The sequence below is a fragment of the Aedes aegypti genome, unplaced genomic scaffold (assembly GCF_002204515.2).
Source record: "Aedes aegypti strain LVP_AGWG unplaced genomic scaffold, AaegL5.0 Primary Assembly AGWG_AaegL5_hic_scaff_234_PBJ_arrow, whole genome shotgun sequence".
Classification (NCBI taxonomy): domain Eukaryota; kingdom Metazoa; phylum Arthropoda; class Insecta; order Diptera; family Culicidae; genus Aedes; species Aedes aegypti.
This window is the reverse complement of record NW_018735872.1, coordinates 36,415-61,760: the sequence shown is the minus strand read 5'-3', so window position 1 is coordinate 61,760 and position 25,346 is coordinate 36,415. Positions and strand designations below refer to the sequence as shown.

The window sequence follows — 25,346 nt, the reverse complement described above, 5'->3', positions numbered from 1 at the left end:
CAAAAACGATTCCGTTGTCAAAACTTTCATAAGTATGCTCAATTAGGTAACATTGACGAATTACTGTAAAGAATTTAGAATTCCCTTAAAATTGCCTACCTTTAGGCGTATTCCGTAAGTCGAGGTATTTTTAATTTCAAAATAACTCAAAAAGTAAATGACTTGTAAGCTTTGGCCTTCATATTTGGCTTCGGGGCCATGATTTGAGTAAGTAATGACATTTCAATATTACCGAACATTGTTCACATAGGTGATCAATGTTACCCCAAATCAGCTTAATCAAAAAATCACTTAAAACATTTTTTTTAAACATGCTTAAATCTTTCAAAAAAGAAAATGCTGTATATAGTCTCGAGCTATGGGTGGCAGTACCTGTTTTAAAAATATAAAATTTGCAACATTTGCATTTTCAAACAAAATATTTGAGAAATATTCAAAAAATGATCAATGTTACCCCGGATTACGGTAGTTCAGAGATCGCACGGATGTGTTGTTGTAGGTTGGCGCCAGTGTTTTCACTAGATTGTCCTGTGCGCGGCTGGTAATCTCGATTTCGTAGAAGAGGCGACTACAAATTACGGCGTCGGCCACCCGGTGTCGCGTAGCGCGGTCGCTGCGCGTCCGTTTGGATGATATGCTACGGATCAAGTTGACACGGTTTGTACAACTCTCCTTGACCGCGAAAAGTGACTGTGGAAAGAAAGTTTTCGATCAAGCGTCACTCCCAGCACTTCAAGTGTTTTTTTCAAGGCGACCGTCTTCCGTTGGCCGTTATAGGTAACCAATATATTTTGGACCCCTATATATTTGGACCCCCTGAGCCATTTTCCTGCAAATTTCCCAGTTCAAATCGAAATACCAACTCAATTTGCATGACATTGTTAAAATAGGACTATTCCGCAATTGCATCCACCGTTTGTACATAGAAAATGTGTTTATTTTATCTGAAATTAATTTAATTTAATCGGTTCATCTATGTAACCGTTACAACACCTTTCACCCAGAAATTGAAGCCGTCAGAAATTTTTCAAATGTAAACAAAAACTGTTTTCAAATTTCTGAACTAAAGGCGTAGAATTTCTTCGATTTACCATTGTCAATCGATTGAGTAGACTATGGGCAAGCATATTATACAACCAGTGTCGTGGACTTTGTTGCCAAACGATAAAAAATGCCGGGGGTCCAAAATATATACTTTGAGGGTCCAAAATGTATTGGTGTGTCCAAAATAATGAAAAACAGTGCTTCACAATTCAATCATTTTCGACGTTTTATGGATCCTACATAACCGTATAATCATTTTTATCTTGTAGAGGAAGTTATTCTCTACATTTTGGCATGTTTTTGACTTGGTTGCGCTGTGCAATTAACTAATTGGAACAAAAAACTAAAATCATTTCCTTAGGGGGTCCAAAATACGAACGTTACCCTAGGTGTTTTTGGTGGGCGGTGATTTGAGTTGCAGATGTGAAGTCTTGAGCTCTTTTCGGGCGCGATGTCAAAGCCCGTGTTGCCAGCCCATTTGGTGACGGCATTCACTGCCGCTTGCATCTTCCGGCGGATTGAACGGGGATGTTTTCCGGTGACCAGGAGCAAGATGTCGTCCGCGTATACCAATATATATACTCCTTTCGGTAGCACCAGAAAGAGCTCACTCATGGCTACGAGGAAGAGTGTAACCGAAATCACAGAGCCTTGAGGCACTCCGGTCTCCTCCCTCGTGACTTTCGATCGGTGATTTCCTATCAGGACCTCGAAGGTTCGGTTTGTGAGGAAATTCTTTATGAAATTCAATAGGTTACCGGATACTCCCCATTCTACTAGTTGCTTAAGGATGTTAGGGGCCCAGGCTCGGTTGTATGCCTTGGCAAGGTCGAGGGATACGATTTCCACGTGTTCCTGCGCCTTCATTGCGTCTTCTAGGATACTTCCGAGATTCGTTAGGTAAGTCCCGGTACCATACCCTGGGCGAAATGCATGTTGGCTGTACCCTAGTAGGCCATTGGACTCAAGATGCTCCATCAGCCGACGATTTGCCATCCGTTCTGCAATTTTGCATGCACAGCTGGTGAGTGCTATCGGGCGGTAGCTGGTGGTACTGTTAGCCGGTCCGGAACTCTTGGGTATGGGGACTACAAGGCTGTGCTTCCACTCTTCTGGTAGCGTGCCTTCAGTCCATTCCTGATTTATTAATTCTAATGGATTTTTTTTTTGACTCTGGGATAAAGTAATTTGTCATAATGTCGTTTGGCATAATGCCATATGGCATAAAAGCCATTTGGCATAACGGCCAGTTGGTATAATCCATAAAATTAACATTTTTATTTGTTACTTGCTTCAGTTGCAATTAAAATTGTTACGTGGTCATTTATTGGATGGAGTGGGGGGGTCTTTTGTTCATGACCACGGTCCATACAAATTTACGAGAGGGAGGGGGATGAAATCCCAAAAAAAAAAATCACGTAGTTAATGGACATCCCACAGACAAGATTTTAAATTCCATTCGTGACATTACAAGTTTTACTGCTCGTTTGATTGTAGATTTCATTCACATACTACTCCGCACATTCCTTCAAAAGTTTGTTTTGGGATTTTTCACAATCTTTCTAAGTAATCCTTTCAAGAAATTCGTTTTAAATACCTTCAAAAACTCAGTCCGGAATTTGTCACAGAAATTATTTTGGAGATTCCATTAAGAACACTTTCAAATACTGGTTCAGACATTTCTCAAGGAATTCATCATGAATTTTTTCTAGTCATTCATACAGGGTCATTCTAGTCATTCATGTCTCCAGAGAAATGTCAAGGATTTTTTTTCAGATTATTTTGAGTAGAATTGTCAAAACTATCTACGAAAAATTTCAAAAAAAAATCCTAAAGTTATCTCAGATGAATTGTGAGAGTTCTAAGTATGCCTTGACGGATTTCTACAAGGAAAGAACCATATGTTGATAAAATTCATCTTAGAATTTTCTTGATAAATTGCAAAAATAACTAAAAAATACAATATCCGATTTTTTTTTACTAGATGTTTCAAAGAAATTCTTTGACGAAATTCGGACAGAATACTTAAAAAACTATCTATGAATGATTGGAACAATAACTGTAAACATTGCTGTAGTATTAACTGGTTTGGAAACTTGAATAAAGTTCAGAAGAATACATGGAGATTTTGAAATTTTATTTGATTTTTTTTATAAAATTGTTTGAACCACAACCATAATATTTTGATAAAATGCTGTAAAAATGACATTTGAAAGTTCTTGTGGATCTTAATGAGGTGTCACAGGTCAAATTTGTCGATGAATTCTTGGAAAAGTTTCCAATAGATTTCATCGGAAAATGTCTGAGGAGTTCTGGAGCAATTTCTGAGAGTAATGGTGGATGAATTTTGAAAAAGTCCAGAATAAATGAAAAAATCGGAGCAGGAATTATCGTAGAGTTTCTTGAAAAAATGTCGAAACGATATTCAAAAACTCTGTAACAAACCATTGTAGAAGAGCTCCTGTAGGAGCTGTGGTAAATCTTATAAAACAACTGAAGAAATAGGTGAAAGAATCAGTGCAAAAATATCTGGAAGAAATTCTGGATAATCACTAGGATATTTTTCGACATCTTCTCTGTGAAAATGATTGCAGTTTTTTTTGTAACTTTTTGACATTAACAGGTTTTTTTAATAAACCTTTGTGGAAGCGTTAGAGTGCTTTATGATTTTCTGAACCAAATTCTAAAGAAATTCTTCAAAACATTGAAAAATGGCTGGTAACAGTCCTGGAAATATTCAGAATCACTGGAGAAATTACTAGATTTACTGAAGTATTCCTCGGGATCTGTGCCACTCAAGCTACGCTCGAAAATCGAGCTCATTGGATTTGGTATACTGGAGCAATAGTTCATAAAAAAAAGTTCTGAATAGGAATAAAATACATATGTGAAAATGTACTCTCTAAATTATGCCAAAAGGTGTCCGGCTGTTTGGGCGAATGCCATTTGGCCTAACGCCATTTGGCCGAATGTCATTTGGCCGAACGGGTCGTTTGGCCGAATTACAAAAAAATATCAATTTGCTACAACGCTTTGATTGTTGATTTGCATGATTGGCGGGACGAGAATGATAAAATTGAACCGTATATTCAGGACGAAGTTGTGGACTCCAAACATCGCAAGGTTCTAAGCTGTTGCTTGATTCGTCTCTGGGTTATCAACGGTGTTCTAATATTTCAAGTGCCTTTAATGATTTCATCATACATTTTTCCTTCTTTTAAGCATAGGCATTTCTTTCGAGTTAAACTTGTTTCATTCACATCGGCAATAATTTAGCTTATGTTTTCATTGGGAATTTTACGGTAGTTCTTTGTAGTTATATTGATAAAACTAATATTTGCATTACACTTGCTTAAATTTTCATAAGAGATTATTCCTTCTTTTAATCATAGGCTATTCTTTTAAGAGTGAAGTATTTTTCATAGTTATTGGAATTTAGGCTTGTTCATAAAGAGACTTTTTCAAAACATATTTTAGCTTAACGGTTAACTCAGGTGAGATGCTTTTCTCCTTCAAAATTAAGATTGCAACGTGTGAACTGAACTCTGCACGGTTGCTTGCGTAACGCAGTAAACCGAACGACTCAGAGAACACTTACGTCGAAGAAGCTCACCGTTGTGAAAAAAAGAAACAAAGACTTGTGACTGCTAGATCTATGAAATATTTTACTAAGTACGATTCGAGAGATCGGAGCAACCCGATCCAGCAGAAGGACGATTAAATCGTAAAACGTTTTAGTTACTGTCAGAGGCCTACAAGGCTACAAACGCGATGCGAGATCCTCTACTGGCAGCTCTCACCCATAGCAGAGAAGTGAATGACTGCTTACATTTAGGACGTTCTTCTTTCAGCATTGACTGTTCCTTGAACTAACATTAAAGTGCTAATTATTTGTATATAAATGATGATTTATCTTTCTTTAAGAATAAGCAGAACAAGTTCTTTGAAATTCATTACGATTTCATGCTAACTGTAGTATACTATTGTTTTCAATTTCAGCCAAACGGCATTCGGCCAAATAGCATTCGGCTAAATGACCCGGAACCATGTCCGTTATGCCAAACGGCATTATTTTAAATGATTACTATGCCAATGGCGTTATGCCAAACGGCATTATGCGAAATGACATCATACCTAATGGGGTTGATCCAATTTTTTGCATTGAAAAATTCCAAGGCTATGCCAATTTTAAAATCTGACAAACCTAGTCATCAGTTCTATCAGCAGGTAATTTTGAAAAAGTCATTTTGAACAGAGTGGTTTACATATAAGAAGCGAGCCGAATGACGTAAACTTGTGTCGAATTGTAAATACGTTAGTGTCTGATTCGGGAAATGTCGATCACAGTTCCATAGTTTTCATGTCCTTCAACATCTAAAATTACATTTTTTGTTCAATGCATCTTCAAGAACACATTTTTGTGTAATTCCTTCATCATGTGTCATTCAGTTATAACGAGAATTACGTCCACAGTAATTTAAAAGTGTAGAACAAGATGTTAGTTTTACCAAATGAGCATGAGCACTATCATGTTTAACACAGAATACTAGGAAAAAATGTAATGTTTGGAATGTAATAATCACGAAAAATACAAACGTACAAAAAAAATACCGGAAAATGGCTTTAAGCAATGTTTTAAATTGTACCAATCATTCTGTTATAAGTAGAAACATCATGAATAGATTTAAATATCCCTGATAAAAAAAGTCAAAAACTTAAAACAATTCAGTAAAAAAGTTTCAAGATTGTATAATTGATTTTATTGGAATCAACAGATGTTACTGTTCATCTAATTATTCCTTTTGAATATGAAACGGGTTATGAAGGGTTAATGAAAGCAACAAATTGAAATACATAAGTGTCATATATGTTTGTATACGTGTCTACCTACCTGCATTAACCATTTTCCCACGTGTTTCTTTTTTTTCTCCACTTTCCAGCGAACGGAATTGATTGCTTCAAATGTGTGTCAATGAACGGGGCCAACAAAGCCTGTGACGATCCGTTTCACAACAACTACTCGACGGCCATACTGGAGTCGCCCTGCATGGGTGGCCGGAAGGGCAGGGACGGGCTGTTTCCGGCCACATCGTGCATCAAAATTGCCGGTTACTATGGTGAGTATGCATCAAAACTTCATGCGGTGTTCGCATTCCAGCTGTGACAAACGCTCGTGTGGCTTGGGAGGCGTCCTTTGATTACGTTACACAAAAATGATCATTGTCAATCCCATCGATCTACTATTCTGCATATTTTGGGATAGTCCTCCTTTCTTTTTTATATGAATCGTTACATTTCTCAAAACTCAGTTTCTTCTGTAAAAGCGTGACGTAAATTAGAGATTGTGTTGGAAATGTTCCCTTATTGATAGATGAACGTATCCTATATGTTCGGCGTTAGGCCAGGGAGGAAATCAAATTCAAATTTAACCATTAGGTGCGGATTGCCGTTTAGACAATAAAATCCAATTAAACCGAATGTTTCTGGTATGACGGATGCTACCTTTTGATTCACAATCCGCGTAATTTATATCGAAACTATTGAATATAATCGTTTTGAGTACCTAATAGATATCCAATTTTGGTTGCGGTGAGTTGGCCAGAACCATAACTCAAGGGAAATTACGAAATCACTGTAAAAGCCCGCGGAAGTTGCTTGAAAAGCTTTACAATGCGCTTTTCATCCTCTGAAAACTTTATTAGAACCTATGAAAACTCATTACAATTCATAATGCTCTGGAAAATCTTTGTCTATTTTTACACAACGTGAAACCTTTTGAAACATCTTTGAGAGCATCTGAATTTATCTAAGGAAACTACGAATTTTATAAATCCTGTTTTGAAGTTGCTAAGCACTCCTTGTAAACCCTGCGAACAACTGGAAACCCTGAGAATTTGTAAGAATAAAAATTTAAGGAAATCTTTAATAATTACTTGAGAACTTTTAAGGATATTTACAAAACTTCTGATTAATTCTTGAATATTGGAACCCCTGAGGACACTATTATAATTCCTGGAATCTCCTTGATTTTTTTCTGAAATACCGTTGGAATGCTTTTGAAAATCATTTAAAATCCTTGGTGAATCTTAGAGACTCCCATGGAGAGACCTTTTGTCGACCATATGCTCTAGAGGGCTCCTAAGAAATCCTCAAGAACACAATACAACCTGTCAGAGCCTCTGACGAATCTTTTTGAAATTTCTAATAAATCTTTTGGAATTCCAGGAAAACTTTCGGAAACTTTTTAATCTGCTTAAAATACCATTGCAAATTTCTTGTCAATCGTGACGATTCCATACTGCTTCTTTCTTCTGGCTGAGATGGAGCCTGCTTCGCAGCTTAGTGTTCTTATGGGCACTACCACAGTTTTTAACTAAGAGCTTTCTTTGTCGATAAACTATTTTTCCATTCATATATAGTGTTTGCTACTGGGTAGTCGAGAAATTTTTCATTGCGAGAAGACTCTCGACAGCTGGGATTCAAACCTACGATTCCTCGCGTGATCTAGTTGATAAGAAACTCTTCAACTGTAATCCAGTTTTTCATAAAAAGCTAAAAATTAAAGGTACCATAGAAACCTGGTCACACTTCTCTTATAAAATATGATAATGCTATATATAGTAAATTTCTGCACGTTCTTTAATTCGAATCTTTGAGCAAAGTTTAGGAATGTAACACAATCATTTTTTATGCTGGCAATACTGATAAAATGGTACGAATAAGCTGAATACAGTCAGTTCCCCCATAGGAGGAGGGTTGAGAGGCGTTATGGAGTACGCATATGCGTTAGAAGACATCACAGTATTGTCTTCGGAGAAAATTCGGTACTAAGTATGATCTACCTTAAAGAGTTGAGGATCATCCTTTTAGATTGGAATTTTACCGGCAGGGGCGCTTTTTCAAACATGCACTACCGGGTAACCCTAATTTGCACATTGTTCAGATTAAAAATGGTTCAAACGTCATTTAGCTCATGGAACGGAGTAAAGTGGAATGGAACGCTGTGGAATTGAACCATGAATTGAACGCTGTGGAATGGAATGCTGTGGATCGGAACGCAGAATCAAAACAAAACAGCATGCAAAACAGTGAAAGAGGTGACCAGAAACACGTTTCTAGGGTGACTAGATCAGGGTGGGTGTACGGCTGTCACCTACAAACAAAGCTCGCCTAACAATCATCTCTCACGCGGGCCGGCCCAAACAGTATCATCTCTCATGCTGATGATTTTCAACACTCAAATTGCGGGAAGTCTAGCAGTGTTGTGAGCCACATGAACACACCCACAAATCATGAACGGTAGGCGCACCTCGTTGCGTATACCCCCCTGGACTAGATGTTCAAATTAAAAATGAACCCCGATGGTTTGCATGAGGTATCGTTCAAATTAACGGGGGTGTACGGTATATGGACCTTGAGGGATAAGAATGGATCCTTTATCACATTATGATATTTCTAGATCGTGATAATTTGGAAGGTTAGTGTCTTTGGAAGAGTTGTTCAGTAGCTCAAAGGCTGACTTGCAGTGGTCATTCAGATACGGAATTCCGCCACCAGGTAGCGATTTTTTTTGTGGATTTCTCAGGATCCTGACCACATAGAAAGATGGCGAATTTGGCAAAGTTGTTCAGTAGCTCAAGGACCATCATTATTTGTCCCAAGAGATTCGAGGCTTTGCCACTAGGTGGCGCTAGTGAGCATGAAACTTTTTCACGGGAATATTCTTATGTAAGTAAAAGGCTGTTTTTTGATTCTATAACATTTCCCAGAAAATCATTCCCCAGAGTTCCATTACACAGAATATAATTCCCTAGAATCTCATTTCTCAAAAAACTCACTGGTCACCTTGTGGCAAAGTTTTGGATCAACTAGCCTTGAACTACTGAACAACTTTGAACAACTTTGAACTTTCGCCATCTTTCGAAGTGGTCAGGATTTTGAAATACCTGCAAAACAAAAGTTTGATGTACATTTGCACTACCTGGTGGTGGAGTTCCGTAACTGAATGACCACCGCATGTCAGCCTTCGAGCTAATGAATAACTGTTCCGGAGACATCAACCTTCCATATTCTCTGTATCTAGAGCACTTGAGCTGCGGATCAACTTTGCCGAAGACGCCATCTATCTAAGTAGTCAGAATCCTGAGATATAACCAAATTTGCATGCCTACTAGCGCCGCCAAGTAAAGGAATTCCATATTGCAATGGCTACCGCATGTGAGCTTTTTCTACTGAACAACTTTGCGGAACATCATAACTATCTTATTTGATGACTTGCCAATCAACTTGTTGTTGATCAACATCTCATTTTTTAAAATGGTGGTTAATATGAAGTTTGGACCTAAAAATAGTGGTCGTAAAAAGAACCGTCGTTAAAAGTGGCTGGAGTGTATAGCAAATTGCGTTTTAAATATGTTTTGAAATAAATCATATCACAAAAAAAAACATTTGTTGTTATAATATATTTTGTTCCAATTGTGCTAAAATTTCTTTCCCCCACTTATAGTGCATCTATGCAAATAAAAATCTGATTCTCGTCATGAAATTCATAAACTTGGTAGGTCATGGTATTATGACTACAAATCATTATTTCTGTAATCATAATCTTGATTCCGAATAACGGTAATACCAGAATAATAAGTTATACTGCGGAGCATGGTTTTGTCTCAAGCACCAAAATACCGCTATTAACTTAATTATGGGTTGCTGAATCCATCGAACAATTTTCAAAAATAGCGTGGCACGTCTAGTTTTTGGGATGCACGTCTAGTTCAGCTAACTTGCATGCAAGTTTTCCCACTTGTATGGCGTTGGCTTAGTTTGACACAGAATTCAAACTTTAAACAATTACCGAAAAACTAAACATTACATAAATCGTAAAACGGGGTAACTTTGATAGTTTTTTCGAAGAAAACTTGAATATTTAGGCATGCTGTTTCGAAGAATTATGATTTATATTTTTAAAACAAGTACTGGTATTCTTACTATCAATTGCAATTGATAAATTGCCAAAAGATTTATTCTGAATGGATATATAATTTTTAATATAATCGAAAATCGGTTTTCTGTTTTGATAATGGAGTATGAATCGAACAAAATTGAATAAATTACGCACACCAAAAAAATCTTAGATTTACACGTAACGTAATATTAGCCTCAATCATGCAAAGCCATTTCTCATGTATTACACACCAAAAAAATCTTAGATTTACACGTAACGTTACTTTAGTTTCAATCATGTAAAGCCATCTCTCATGTATTATTCAATGATAAAACCTATAAACACATCTATCTTATTCAACATTGTTACCAAATTCCTTAATATTGAACGCGAAACGCCTTCTCTCAAAGAATGTTGCTTGCAAAACTACTCGATTTACAAGATTTTCCCGCTGAAAATTCAATCATAAATAATGCACATGGAATGACACGCCGTCGATCCATTCATGTGCATTATTTTTGACAGAATATTCAGCGTAGAATCATGTAAACCGAGAATTCTTGTTTGCAATTTCACTTTCAAGATGCAAGAAGGCATGCAACATTGGCGAATGTTGGATGGAAGATCATGAAATGTTTCAGTTTCACTCAAGTTGCAAGCATTATCGAATGCAATGAGACAGTTTGCATTAATTATCGGTTGAAGTTCAGTTGAAACTCGTTTTTAACATGATTATCATAAAAAATTACGTGCCATGTAAAATTTGAGATTTTTTGCTGTGCGGAAACATTTATAGGGGCGTCGCATACCTCTAAGCCGTTTAACGCTACACGGATTAAAAATCTGATTTTTACACCATGATTTACAAGTCATGAAATTCATAAATTGGTTAAGGGCCGTGAAATTCAGGACGACAAATCATGGTTTCTGGAGTCATAATCATGATTCTTCATAAACGTAACATCCAAGCGACAACACAAAGTGGTGCACTTTGCTTCAAGTCTTCGCATCGATCACCCATCATTCATCACGATTAGATTGGTACTGTAGTAAAATACGTGGTTCTCAATCAGAAGGTTCTTGGTTCGAATCATGCTCTATAATTTTTGTTTGTTTTCATTTTATCAAATAAAGTTGAATAAACAAATGTTATAGTAATCGTTCTCATGATGTATTTTTAATTTTATCTCTGTCTTCGTTCAATTTTAAATTCATATTTAAAAAATACAAATAGAAAAAAATATTTAGACAGATTAGTCATTTTTTGCTCCATGTTCAACAATTACGTAATAAAAGATTAATTTTTTTGATAAAAATCGTTCGTTTGAATGTTTTAGAGCTACTCTCTTAGAAAATGTTTGAAACGTGTGGGAAAAGTTTTGATTCTGGTTTTGTTTCGATAGGTCCTAGTTACCCCGAGTATAAATATATTTTGAGGTAAGTTAACCTAGGGCCTTCCTTAGCCGAGTGGTTAGAGTACGAGGCTACAAAGCAAAGCCATGCTGAAGGTGTCTAGGTTCGATCCCGGTCGGTCCAGGATCTTTTCGTAATGGAAATTTCCTAGACTCCCTTGGACATAGAGTATAATTATACCTGCCACACGATACACGAATGCGAAAATGGCAACTTTGGGCAAAGAAAGCTCTCAGTTAGTAACTGTGGAAGCGCTCATAAGACACTAAGCTGAGAACCAGTGAGGACGTTAATGCCAAGAAGAAGAAGAAGAATAAGGTAAGTTAGCCTATAGAAATTTTCATATGAAATGAAAACAAAATAAGGTACCGCGGGGCAAGTGGGAACGAAAAAAACGATAGTTCAAACAAATTGTTCAATAAAATTTTCAAATGTCAATATTTTTCAAATCCAACAACACAATCACGTTTTTGGCAATATATTTTGCTGGTGTGTGCATGAAACCGATCGAATTATTTCGAAATTGTGAAAAACCTTGGAAGAAAGTTTTACAATGAACCAATGGACACAGTTACCTCGCTAAGCGGGGCAAGTGGGACACATCCAGTTTCATGCGTCAATCCACATCAGTATGTCAACCATTACAATAATAGGATTGATAAGTCATAGATTTTTAATTTTAAGTACATATTTGATGTACATAAGGGATCAACCATAAAATACGTTACGTTTTAGGAAAGAAACCTTTTATTTAATAGTATGTCACCTCACATTTAATATTAACTGAAAATTCCTCAATAAAAGCGTAAAGAGGAATTAAGCATGTTCAAAATATCTCATTTATAAGTTGTTAATTAAAATGTAGCACATAAACAATCAATAATTGACGAAATTATATATATGTTTTGTTATTATTTATATGCATGGCAGAAAACCACCTTATGGGAAGGAATTGTTTTCCATCACTACTTAATTTGGTAGAAATAACAAATAAAGTTCAAATAACATAGAAAAGTAATCGTTTTCATGATGCATTACAAATTTCAGCTGTGTGTTTGTTCAATTTTGAAGTCGTATTTCAAAAATAAAAAATAATTCAACAATAAAGAATAATAACACTTTTCTTCTCCCTCTTATGCAGTTACGAAATTTGAGGTTGATCTTTTTTGATAAAAATCATTTGTTTGAATGTTTTAGTGCTACTCTCTAGCAAAATGTATGAAACGTGTACGAAAAGTTTTGATTCTGGGTTTTGTTTTGATAGGTCCAACTTACCCCAGGTACAAATATATTTTGGGGTAAGATAGACCTTCGAAAATTTCATATGAAATGAAAACAAAATACTGGTTTATCGTTAGCAGCTTATAATAAAACTAAAAATTATAGCTTACTGATGGAAATTAGATTTAAAACACATCTATTTTTTGCGAGTCAATGCAAGACGTGAAACGTGTCACAATTTGTCATGCAAGTTGAAAATGGCGCTGAACTGACAACTGTTACATGAACCACATGGTAATAAAAATAACAATATGTTTAGGGGCGATCCAGTTAATTACGTAAGACAATTTTCAGGATTTTTCAACCCCCCCCTCCCCCATGGTAAGATTTTTTTGTATGAAAATTAAAAATAAATTGTATGGCGCGTAAGAAATCCCAAACCCCCCCTCCCCTTAGTACTAAATAAATTCCTTGTCATTGTATCTCAACTTTCTAGAAGAATACCCCATGAAAAAACTTTTCCTAGGTGAGCTATGACGAAACGCCCCACTTACCCCGGATTCTCATTTGCCCCGGGGTACCTTATTCAGTAAGTTAAGAACTATGATTGTTCGAGCTAGTTAATTCAATTTTTTCCACCAGTGCCTGGAAGTGTGCATGAAACTTTTGTTTTGCGGATACTTAAGGATCCTGATCTTTTAGAAAGATGGCATCCTCGACAAAGTTGATGCGTAGCTCAAGGCTATCATTATTTTAGCAAATCTCGAACTTCAAGGATTAAACAAAGAAAGCATTTGAGCTACTGAACAACTCTGCCGGAGTTGCCATCTTTCAATGTGGTCAAGATCCTTAGATCTGCAAAACAAATATTTCATGCTCACTAGCGTGACCTGGTGGCTACATTAGGGTTTATCCACAAATTGCATAACGTTAAAAATGACCATTTTCAACATCTTGAACATTGTAACATCCTGAAGACACCCACCCACCCCCAGCAGCGTAATTAAATATGTGAATGGACCCTTAAGAATCAACTAAGGTACCCCGGGGTAAGTGGGACATAAAAAAAACGATAGTTCAAACAGATTGTTCAATATTATTTAAAAATGTCAAAATTTTGCAAATCCAACACGGTCACATTTTTGCAACATATTTGCTGGTGTGTGCATGAATTTGATCGAATAATTTCGAAATTGTGAAAACCTTAGAAGAAAGATGGTCAATGAGCCATTAGACGCAGTTACCTCGCTAAACGGGGCAAGTGGGACACATCCAGTTTCATGCGTCAAACCACATCAGTAAGTCAACCATTGCAATAATAGGATTGACAAATCATGGATTTTCAATTTTGAGTACATATTTGATGTACAGAAGGGATCAACCATAAACCACGTAACGTTTGAGGAAGAAAACGTAAATGTAAGGTTATGTCACATCGCATTTAATTTTAACTGAAAATTACTCATTAAAAGCGCAAAGATGTATAAAACATGTTCAAAATATATCGTTTATAAGTTATCAATCGAAATGTAGCACGTGAACTTTCAATAATTGACGAATTTCTGAATATTTAATTATTATTTGTTATTACTGTTATGCATGGCGGAAACCACTTGATGATTTGGAACTGTTTTCCGCAACTACTGAATTTGGTAGAAATATCAAATAAAGTTGAATAAAAAAAACGAATAGTATTCGTTCTCATGGTGTATTTTAAATTTTATCTCTGCCTTCGTTCAATTTTAAATTCATATTTCAGAATACAAATAGAAAAAAATATTTAGACAGATTTGTCATTTTTTCTCCCTATTCAACAATTACGTAATAAATTTTTTTTTTTTTTTGATAAAAATCGTTTCGTTTGAATGTGTTAGAGCTACTCTCTGAGAAATGGGTTGAAACGTGTAGGAAAAGTTTTGATTCTGGTTTTTGTTTCGATAGGTCCCACTTACCCCGGGTATAAAGATATTTTGAGGTAAGTTAATTCCTTAGCCGAGCGGTTAGAGTCCGCGGCTACAAAGCAAAGCCATGCTGAAGGTGTCTGGGTTCGATCCCGGTCGGTCCAGGATCTTTTCGTAATGGAAATTTCCTAGACTCCCCTGGCCATAGAGTATAATCATACACACGATATATGTATGCGAAAATGGCAACTTTAGCAAAGAAAGCTCTCAGTTAATAACTGTGGAAGTGCTCATAAGAACACTAAGCTGAGAAGCAGTGAGGACGTTAATGCCAAGAAGAAGAAGAAGAAGAAGAAGAAGAAGAAGGTAAGTTAGCCTATAGAAATTTTCATATGAAATGAAAACAAAATACCTGTTTATCGTAAGCAGCTTGTAACAATACTTAAAGTTGTAACTTACCGATGGTAATTCGATTTATAGCACAATTAAATAATTTTAAAAAAAAAATTAAAAAAATTTGCAAGCCAATGCAGAACATGAAACGTGTCACAATTTATCATGCAAGTTGAAATTGGTGCTGAGCTGACAACTGTTACATGCAGCACAAGGTATTAAAAATAACAATATGTTTTGTACTAAATACTATCCTTATCATTGTATCTTCAACTTTCTAGAAGAATACCCCCTTGAAAAACTTTTCCCAAACGAGCTATGACGGAATGTCCCACTTACCCCGGAATCTCACTTGCCCCGGGGTACCTTAACTCGATCAATGATAGCCCTTGAGACGCCATAATTCTAAGTAGTTAGGCTTTTGGGATAATCGCAAATTCAAGGGTGTTGTACAAAGTACAACGCGCGACTACTCGCGTAACAGTAATTCGAGCGACAATCCAAAGGTTAAATTTAAAATATTTTTTTTTCTAAAAAGTAGGTTAAAAATTATTGTATGATACCTGAAAAATTATTGCTCCAAAAAAAACTTGATGTTTTTCAGCAGGCTGATTGATGATGCTTTCGAAGAACATGCTGTTTTTGAAAATCAAAAATATGGACTGTCGAATTTTCCAGTCAATTTCTAACAATCATTGCTTTTTATAACCTCCAAAAATCGACCGTTCTAAACGTTGTTCCTTATTCGCGTGAAATTTAATTGTTTTGGTGGCTTTTTATTATCACAACATTGTACAGTCAACTTTCATTCGTTGCACTAAACATGTAGCCCACTTAGTGAAATACTTTCACTATTTGGCCTGAGTTTCGAGTTGTCAAATAACATAGAATAAAAAAAAACAGAACTACCAACATTGTTAAATAGCGTTTTTTGTCAGAAAATAACGTATGCCTTCGTTTTAGGTGGGCTATAGCCCAACTAACGGGAACGAAATTCGACTATACAACATTGGTCGAACAATGTGCAGAAAACCGATTGCGATTTCATTGATAAATTAAAAAGATATATCATGCACAATATGTCCACTTTATAAAATGAACAGTCCTTATTATATTTTAAGAAGAGTGTTAAAAGATATAAGAAATGAAACTTCCAAATTCCAGATTTAATTGTACTTGCAACTTCACTTCTAACGACGCTTCGATATTTCAGGATCCATAACCTTGTAAATTTTTAGCATGATCTGATTTTGTAAAAATATTTGGATTTGACCTGCGTAGCTTATATCCAAAAGAAATTTCATCATAAAAAATTAATATACCGCAAAATGACTCGTACTGTCTATTTCATATGACAAAGAAGTGTAAAGTTGTTGTTTGTTATGCATATTTCATGCAAAAAAATCTGCAATCCAAATTCAATCTACACACTAAATCTTTTACGGCTCATTGGAATACAACCAAATTTAAAACAGCCTTCTCTGTCATCATCAATCATTCCTCTTGCTACCACACCATCCATCCGATGAGAGCTGTTGACGATCAACCCGATAGGAGAAATGCAACTTCTGTGCCATAAAGCCATTCAAGAATCATTTAGCCGTTCTACCAATAGGTAGGTGTGGTGACTAGATACTTTATATGCATCGATGTATGTTGCCAGACCATTCCAGGCTGCTGATGGCGACCAATGTCACCAACCCGGAACATGAGCATGAAATGAAGTGTTGATGTGACTCCCGTTGCAAGTGTGAAAAACAAGAAAAGGGTTGAACCGACATTTGCATAGACGACATCTATCAGCTAGACCAGTGGTCCTCAGCCTAACTGACTATGCGGGCGTTTATCGAGAAATATTGCCTCACCGACCAAAGGTCACTCCCAAATCTTAACCGTATCCCGCTAACCCAATATCCTTTCCATGACAACTGTGGAGATGCAGAAGATTCTTAGGTCTAGTAAAAATGGTCGTCTCATTAACATTCCTTCCCTTCCTCCGATGACTGTAAGGACGTTGCCGTTGCCGTTAATGACTTTCAAATGTTGATTTAAATTCGGTTTGTGCACGCCTCATTCGTTGCGCGACATTCTCCTTTCTTTACGATTTGGAAGGAAGCCTTGGTGGCACCCTTTCCCAAGCAACCAATAGTTCAGACAAAAGAGCATGTTTAGGCTTATTTAGCTCATCGAAGGATCATGGAAAGCGTTCTATACAGCGCACTTTTCAAGTAATTATCCAAACTTAAGTTCACAAAACGTTTCTCTAAGCTGCTGTAAAGAATGTAATTCAGCTCATATAGGAACTCCAATCAGCATAACAAAAAATTAAAAATAAAACACTTTTTCTCTCTATCGGTGTGCTGTGTCACATTTTTGATCAGAGGTTTTTTTTATGACTAGTCATTTGAAGAATGTTTAGCAACAATGATTGCTTGTTTTTCAATGTCTGCTACAAGACTCAAACTCAAGTCGTCATCGTTGAATCTGTAGTACGTACCGCTGCTCCACATACGTGTTGTGCTGTTGCTTGAGAAATAACGCAATGTCTTGATTTCTTATGTATGTGCTTCAATGTTGCCATTTCGAAACTTGTTGTGAACTTCAACTTCTCTTCGAAGTTCACATAGGACTTAATAGGCAATCGAATATATGACGCAGATAAAGTTGTTGCACTCGACTCTGCTAGGAGCAGTGCTGTAATTCCGGTTGCTTAAAGTTCACAGCAAGTTCAGTTCGCTCAGTATCAAGTTGCTGTGAAATCTTATGTCGAACTTTATTTCTATTTTAAAGTCGGAGAGAAGTTCGCCTTGAGTACGGTTAGTACCGTCAATGAACTCTGTATTCATGTTTTCAACGGGTTCTTCGTAAAAATGATTTGAACTTTCAAGTTGTTTTGGAAGAAAGTATGCAACTTTATATGCACTTTAAAGTATTTAGCAAATATATACGGATCTTTTTTGAGAATGAAGTTCTGTTTGAAAATGTATCCTCTTTTAATCAGCATAGTTCCATGGAACAAAATTCGAACCTGATGTGAACTTCTGAGTTCACTTCTCAAGTAAAATCCGAACTTTTGGTTGCTTGGGTTGTTTCCTTTCCATATCGAAGAGAAGCTGCTTCGATTTGCTGTTCGGAAAATTGTACCGAAGCACCGAACTGATTGCTCATTTCGATGCAATTATCAACATTGAGGTGGTTATAAAAGGAAGCCAAACTTTGAATTTTCAAGTGCACAAGACGAGAGAATCTGACAGCAGTTCGCGTTGCAAACCAATCAAATTGCTTGCTTGCTTGGTGGACCAATGGGATAGATTTTCAACGCGGAGCGCTGTTTAGTTCTCCAGTCTTGTGCTCTTGAAAATTTGAGGTGTGGCTTCGTTCTATAATCACCTTAACTTGGCAGAAAACACGCATTCTGAATAAACGACCTTTCTTCTATTTTTCACGTGTTCTAGTAGGATTACCACCACTATCTTTCGCAAACGGATCTACAGAAAATTTGGAGGCACGCAGTTTGGTAACCACTGAGCTAGACCTTTTGGTTCATCGGTTTCAACCATTTGAAGCAAAGAATAAAGGTTGTGTGATGTGCTGTGATGTTGAATCATCGTACTGTTGGAAGGCCGCTTCTAGGTCACACTACCGCCACTTCTTGTGCATATTTTACATTGTTATCTATATGTCCTGGGAAAACTGACCGCAAAGAGTCAGTTCAAACGAATGCGTTCCTACGCTCCATATGAATTCGTAATAGCCTCTGCCAGTGAACAATACAGAACATCGGCAATGTCTATACTGCCCATAACTGCATATTTGTAACATTCGACAAAAGTAGGCATTGAGTAAATGGAATACTAAGTGTGCATTTTATGGCAGTATGGGAGGAAACTAAAATTCTAAAAATTACCAGGAACTCAAAAATGCTTATTTGAGGCTGATATTTTGTACAACTCATATCGCATACTAGGTGAATTGTCAGAAAATAATTCTTATAGAAATTTCATTGCTATCACATTACGAGGCTCATTTATAATCTCAATGTGACTGTTATGCGGTTATAATTACCAATGTGACAAAACAACTTGGTATTTTTTTCGAATTTTATAGAACAATCTCACAGATTTCAGTAAGTTGATCGAAAGTATTTATCATTTAATGACTCTCCATGGTATTAACTCCATTTTGTCAAAAATGTCGAATGTGACTGTTTTGCAGTTATGGGCAGTATAGCCATCTATCGTTAGTAAGGCCGTTTCGGCCAACCGATGTCAGCTGGTCAACAACGACCATCTATAACAATGCTGCCATATTTGATTCATCAACTCTCATTGCACTTTTATCATCTCGTTTCAGATGACACCGGCGAAACAATCACCGTTCGGGGCTGTGCTCTGGACAGCGGAACGTTAACCACCGATACGGAAATCATTCGGATGTCCCACTGCGGACGATTCTTTTACGATGATAGGTAAGCGTCCATATGTACTTTTTTTGTATAGAAAAATAAATAATGGATAGAGTGTACCATTAGAAGATTTTCAATTATTTTTTACGGAATCGAATAAAAAAAAATAGCAAACATTTTCATGTCAACTGAACCCTATTAGGTTCATGAAAAAGTCGAAAAAATATGATATCTGCATTAACACATATTTTTTCATTGAATGCACACTAAAAAACTTTAAAAAGTAACGAAATTTTCAATATGATTGATCATTGACGCCATTATTGACTTTTAAATTTTGAGCTCTCCATTTGTGCACATTGAAAATGGTAGGGTAATCCCAAGCCCCATTCATTAAACCTCTGTGCAACTTCGATTGTTCTGGTCAATGACGGAGTCTCAACTACGAGTTGTAGGTTATCTATGCTCATGCTCAAAAACTGATATGTCCCTCAATACGGGTTTCTCCGATGGTCAATCCAGGGCTGTTGCGGTTGCCACAATGAACCAGGGTGGTTACCCATTTATGATTGTATGAGTAGGTTAACATATACTGGTATCTTCGGTGGTCATTCCTGGGTTATTTCGGTGGACCAGAAGAACGGAAGTGGTAATTCATCTGTTATTGAACTAGAAGGGTCACAGGGATTCAAAAACCTGAAGATTAAGCCGTCGCATGCCTAGTTTCGGTGCTGAAACTTAGTGGTCCCATATTACGGGTATCTACGGTGGCCATTCCGATGCTCCAAAAGGACCAAAAAAACCATTCATCATTTCGGCAAAATACATCGAAACATGAAAAATCGTAAAGAATTGGACACAATTCTCGCGGAACATTACTAAAGGACCTATGTACAGATGAGAGATTCTCTCCTCTCTCGTTCTCTTTTGATTATAACAGTGGAATACTAAAGATTTTGGGAAGTTTTTCACTATAGATCGAAAGCCAATTTCCTTGACTAGCGTTTCATACAAAAAAAGCAACAGAAGAGATTAATGTGACTCAGTTATTAATGAAAGAGAAAGTAAACAAAGAGAGCCTCTCAATGTTAGATAGGTCCTTTAGTAATGTTACGCGAGAATTCATTTAGTTTTGGGGCAATAAATCAGAGTAAATTCATCGAATTGTCCAGATTGGCTATCTTCGTGCACTCCAGGAACCGGTTCCGCATGGACCATAGTGGGCTGGATTTGGATAACATTTGGATTTAAGTTCGATTGAATTCTAATTGGATTTTTTTTAGGAATTAAATAGGCTTTGTTTTGGATTGGATTTGGATTGGATTTGGATTTGGATTGGATTTGGATTGGATTGGATTTGGATTGGATTGGATTGGATTGGATTTGGATTGGATTTGGATTGGATTTGGATTGGATTTGGATTGGATTTGGATTGGATTTGGATTGGATTTGGATTGGATTTGGATTGGATTTGGATTGGATTTGGATTGGATTTGGATTGGATTTGGATTGGATTTGGATTGGATTTGGATTGGATTTGGATTGGATTTGGATTGGATTTGGATTGGATTTGGATTGGATTTGGATTGGATTTGGATTGGATTTGGATTGGATTTGGATTGGATTTGGATTGGATTTGGATTGGATTTGGATTGGATTTGGATTGGATTTGGATTGGATTTGGATTGGATTGGATTGGATTTGGATTGGATTTGGATTGGATTTGGATTGGATTTGGGATTGGATTGGATTGGATTTGGATTGGATTTGGATTGGATTTGGATTGGATTTGGATTGGATTTGGATTGGATTTGATTGGATTTGGATGGATTTGGATTGGATTTGGATTGGATTTGGATTGGATTTGGATTGGATTTTGGATTGATTGGATTGGATTGGATTGGATTTGGATTGGATTTGGATTGGATTTGGATTGGATTTGGATTGGATTTGGATTGGATTTGGATTGGATTTGGATTGGATTGGATTGGATTTGGATTGGATTTGGATTGGATTTGGATTGGATTTGGATTGGATTTGGATTGGATTTGGATTGGATTTGGATTGGATTTGGATTGGATTTGGATTGGATTTGGATTGGATTTGGATTGGATTTGGATTGGATTTGGATTGGATTTGGATTGGATTTGGATTGGATTTGGATTGGATTTGGATTGGATTTGGATTGGATTTGGATTGGATTTGGATTGGATTTGGATTGGATTTGGATTGGATTTGGATTGGATTTGGATTGGATTTGGATTGGATTTGGATTGGATTTGGATTGGATTTGGATTGGATTTGGATTGGATTTGGATTGGATTTGGATTGGATTGGATTGGATTTGGATTGGATTTGGATTGGATTTGGATTGGATTTGGATTGGATTTGGATTGGATTTGGATTGGATTTGGATTGGATTTGGATTGGATTTGGATTGGATTTGGATTGGATTTGGATTGGATTTGGATTGGATTTGGATTGGATTTGGATTGGATTTGGATTGGATTTGGATTGGATTTGGATTGGATTTGGATTGGATTTGGATTGGATTTGGATTGGATTTGGATTGGATTTGGATTGGATTTGGATTGGATTTGGATTGGATTTGGATTGGATTTGGATTGGATTTGGATTGGATTTGGATTGGATTTGGATTGGATTTGGATTGGATTTGGATTGGATTTGGATTGGATTTGGATTGGATTTGGATTGGATTTGGATTGGATTTGGATTGGATTTGGATTGGATTTGGATTGGATTTGGATTGGATTTGGATTGGATTTGGATTGGATTTGGATTGGATTTGGATTGGATTTGATTGGATTTGGATTGGATTTGGATTGGATTTGGATTGGATTTGGATTGGATTTGGATTGGATTTGGATTGGATTGGATTGGATTTGGATTGGATTTGGATTGGATTTGGATTGGATTTGGATTGGATTTGGATTGGATTTGGATTGGATTTTGGATTGGATTTGGATTGGATTTGGATTGGATTTGGATTGGATTTGGATTGGATTTGGATTGGATTTGGATTGGATTTGGATTGGATTTGGATTGGATTTGGATTGGATTTGGATTGGATTTGGATTGGATTTGGATTGGATTGGATTTGGATTGGATTGGATTTGATGATTGGATTGGATTTGGATTGGATTTGGGATTGGATTTGGATTGGATTTGGATTGGATTTGGATTGGATTTGGATTGGGATTTGGATTGGATTTGGATTGGATTTGGATTGGATTTGGATTGGATTTGGATTGGATTTGGATTGGATTTGGATTGGATTTGGATTGGATTTGGATTGGATTTGGATTGGATTTGGATTGGATTTGGATTGGATTGGATTGGATTTGATTGGATTTGGATTGATTTGGATTGGATTTGGATTGGATTTGGATTGGATTTGGATTGGATTTGGATTGGATTTGGATTGGATTTGGATTGGATTTGGATTGGGATTTGGATTGGATTTGGATTGGATTTGGATTGGATTTGGATTGGATTTGGATTGGATTTGGATTGGATTTGGATTGGATTTGGATTGGATTTGGATTGGATTTGGATTGGATTTGGATTGGATTTGGATTGGATTTGGATTGGATTTGGATTGGATTTGGATTGGATTTGGATTGGATTTGGATTGGATTTGGATTGGATTTGGATTGGATTTGGATTGGATTTGGATTGGATTTGGATTGGATTTGGATTGGATTTGGATTGGATTTGGATTGGATTTGGATTGGATTTGGATTGGATTTGGATTGGATTTGGATTGGATTTGGATTGGATTTGGATTGGATTTGGATTGGATTTGGATTGGATTTGGATTGGATTTGGATTGGATTTTGGATTGGATTTGGATTGGATTTGGATTGGATTTGGATTGGATTTGGATTGGATTTGGATTGGATTTGGATTGGATTTGGATTGGATTTGGATTGGATTTGGATTGGATTTGGATTGGATTTGGATTTTGGATTGGATTTGGATTGGATTTGGATTGGATTGGATTGGATTTGGATTGGATTTGGATTGGATTTGGATTGGATTTGGATTGGATTTGATTGGATTTGGATTTGGATTGGATGGATTGGATTGGAATTTTGGATTGGATTTGATTGGATTTGGATTGGAATTTGGATTGGATTTGGACAAAAAAATATGACAAAAAAAAAGAAAACAATTCGAGATAACTTTAATTTAACCGATGTGTTAATGTATGACAAACATCCGTACCCGTTACAGAAGCATTGACATCAATCCCACTGCAATGATGTCCACAAATGCAACCCACCTAATAAATATTAACGACCAAATAGCATTAAAGATGAATTACCTATTCAAAGGCCCCGGTGCACCGTCGTCTACTTGCAGCAAGTCGGTTCATTCATTTAAAACCCATTCTCTGTTTCCGCTTTTCCACAGATACGTCCATGGGTGCCTGCAGAGCTGCAACGATGCCGATGCATGTAACCGCAGCCCGAGAGCAACGGGAGATCCTCACCGGGTCCAAGGCTTACTCCAACTGGCGGCAGCAAGCCTGGTCTTGGGCTACGTCCTGCTCAACCGGCAACATCTGCTCGGTGTCGGAAGCTAACAAAGTAGTACCTAGCCTCTTCATCATCACTACCGAGCGAATAATTTATGAAAACAGTGAAACGTCGTAGCATTTAGTTAGATTTACCAGCCGACGGCCATCTGCTTTACGATGATAATACTAATAACACTTAATAGAAGTCCCATCCCATCCCTCACGAAAGCGTGGCACGTTCTGCACATTTTGTATATGGTTACTAGCAATTAAGAAATTCACAATGCCTGCGTCTGTGTCCACTGAACCTCATCCCATAATTTGTAGAATGGAACTCGCACAGCAGCTTCAAATGGCTTCAAGGAAGTTACTCTTCGTCAATGGTGATAACGAAGGCGACACGAGCAGCAAACAATGCTCTCTGCACGTTAATCTATCGACCAACAACAATGATATGTTAGAAACACTAGTTAGGAAGTAAGAACGAGCAAATGCCAATGTTTGCCAGTATCATCCTACTGAATTGAATATTAATGGAAACAGACATAAAATCAAAATGTAATATTTTGTATCGACACTTCCGATTGGGATATTGTTGTAGCAAACACACTCACACACAAACTAGAAATTAAATTAACAAGGTGTAAATGATTTAAGAAAAGTACAGAACAACGGGTGATCAATAGATTTAAAAGCATCAAGGTTTGCTAATCATTCGAATATGGATCGAGAATTTGGAGCGATATCTGTTTAAAAACACACTTTTGTTGGATTCCAGCGGTTTTTGAATAGATTCATTTCTTCATGCCTATTTTTTTTAAATTATGTTTTGACATTCGAAAGTCATTTAGATATGAATATAACTATTTCATATTGTATATATAATACAATCCCTCTCAATATCTTCAAGATACACGTGTAGGATTTGCTTTGAAATATGTCTCTACCGCATATGTTTGCAATACCCATCAAGATTTTGTTATAGTCATTGGTAGAGTTGTTCTTTGTCACTATCAACTTAAAATTTGCTGATTTGTTCAGGTTGACTACGATATAATTCGGATCATTATATATCACATTAGCATCATCAGTGATGGGTTAAGTTTAGTCTTAAGTTTTGTTGGACAGTCCGTGGATTTATGTAAAGATTCGCAATAATAGCTTAGCTTGGATAATTACCACGTGATCACTCATTTTGCAGTGATTATGATCTAGAGTGCGATGTCGCATCACTGCTATTGGTTGTCAAATCAAAGTGATATTGATAGCTCCCAATTGATATTGATATTAATAGTACATCAGCCATCAACCTATATGACTGATATTGAGCAACTCTGGTTGCACAGAGTTTTAATGAATGCGGCTTGGAATTAGCTTAGCATTCTCAATGTGCACAAATCGAGAGCTCAAATTTTAAAAGTCAATATTTTAAAAGTCTAGTTTTAAATGTCTTTCAATATTGGCCGTTTTCATAACCTGAAAAAG

The 25,346-nt window shown here is 36.6% G+C and overlaps 1 protein-coding gene across 1 annotated transcript; it reads left to right on the top strand.

The window, feature by feature from the left end:
• Positions 1 to 5,989: 5,989 nt before the first annotated feature.
• On the top strand, positions 5,990 to 24,386 carry LOC110681019. The gene is made up of 3 exons (XM_021856781.1): positions 5,990 to 6,161; positions 19,267 to 19,381; positions 23,756 to 24,386. The coding sequence occupies exons 1-3, from the start codon at positions 6,017 to 6,019 to the stop codon at positions 23,925 to 23,927; spliced, it is 432 nt and encodes a 143-aa protein (XP_021712473.1). The 5' UTR covers positions 5,990 to 6,016; the 3' UTR covers positions 23,928 to 24,386.
• Positions 24,387 to 25,346: the final 960 nt, after the last annotated feature.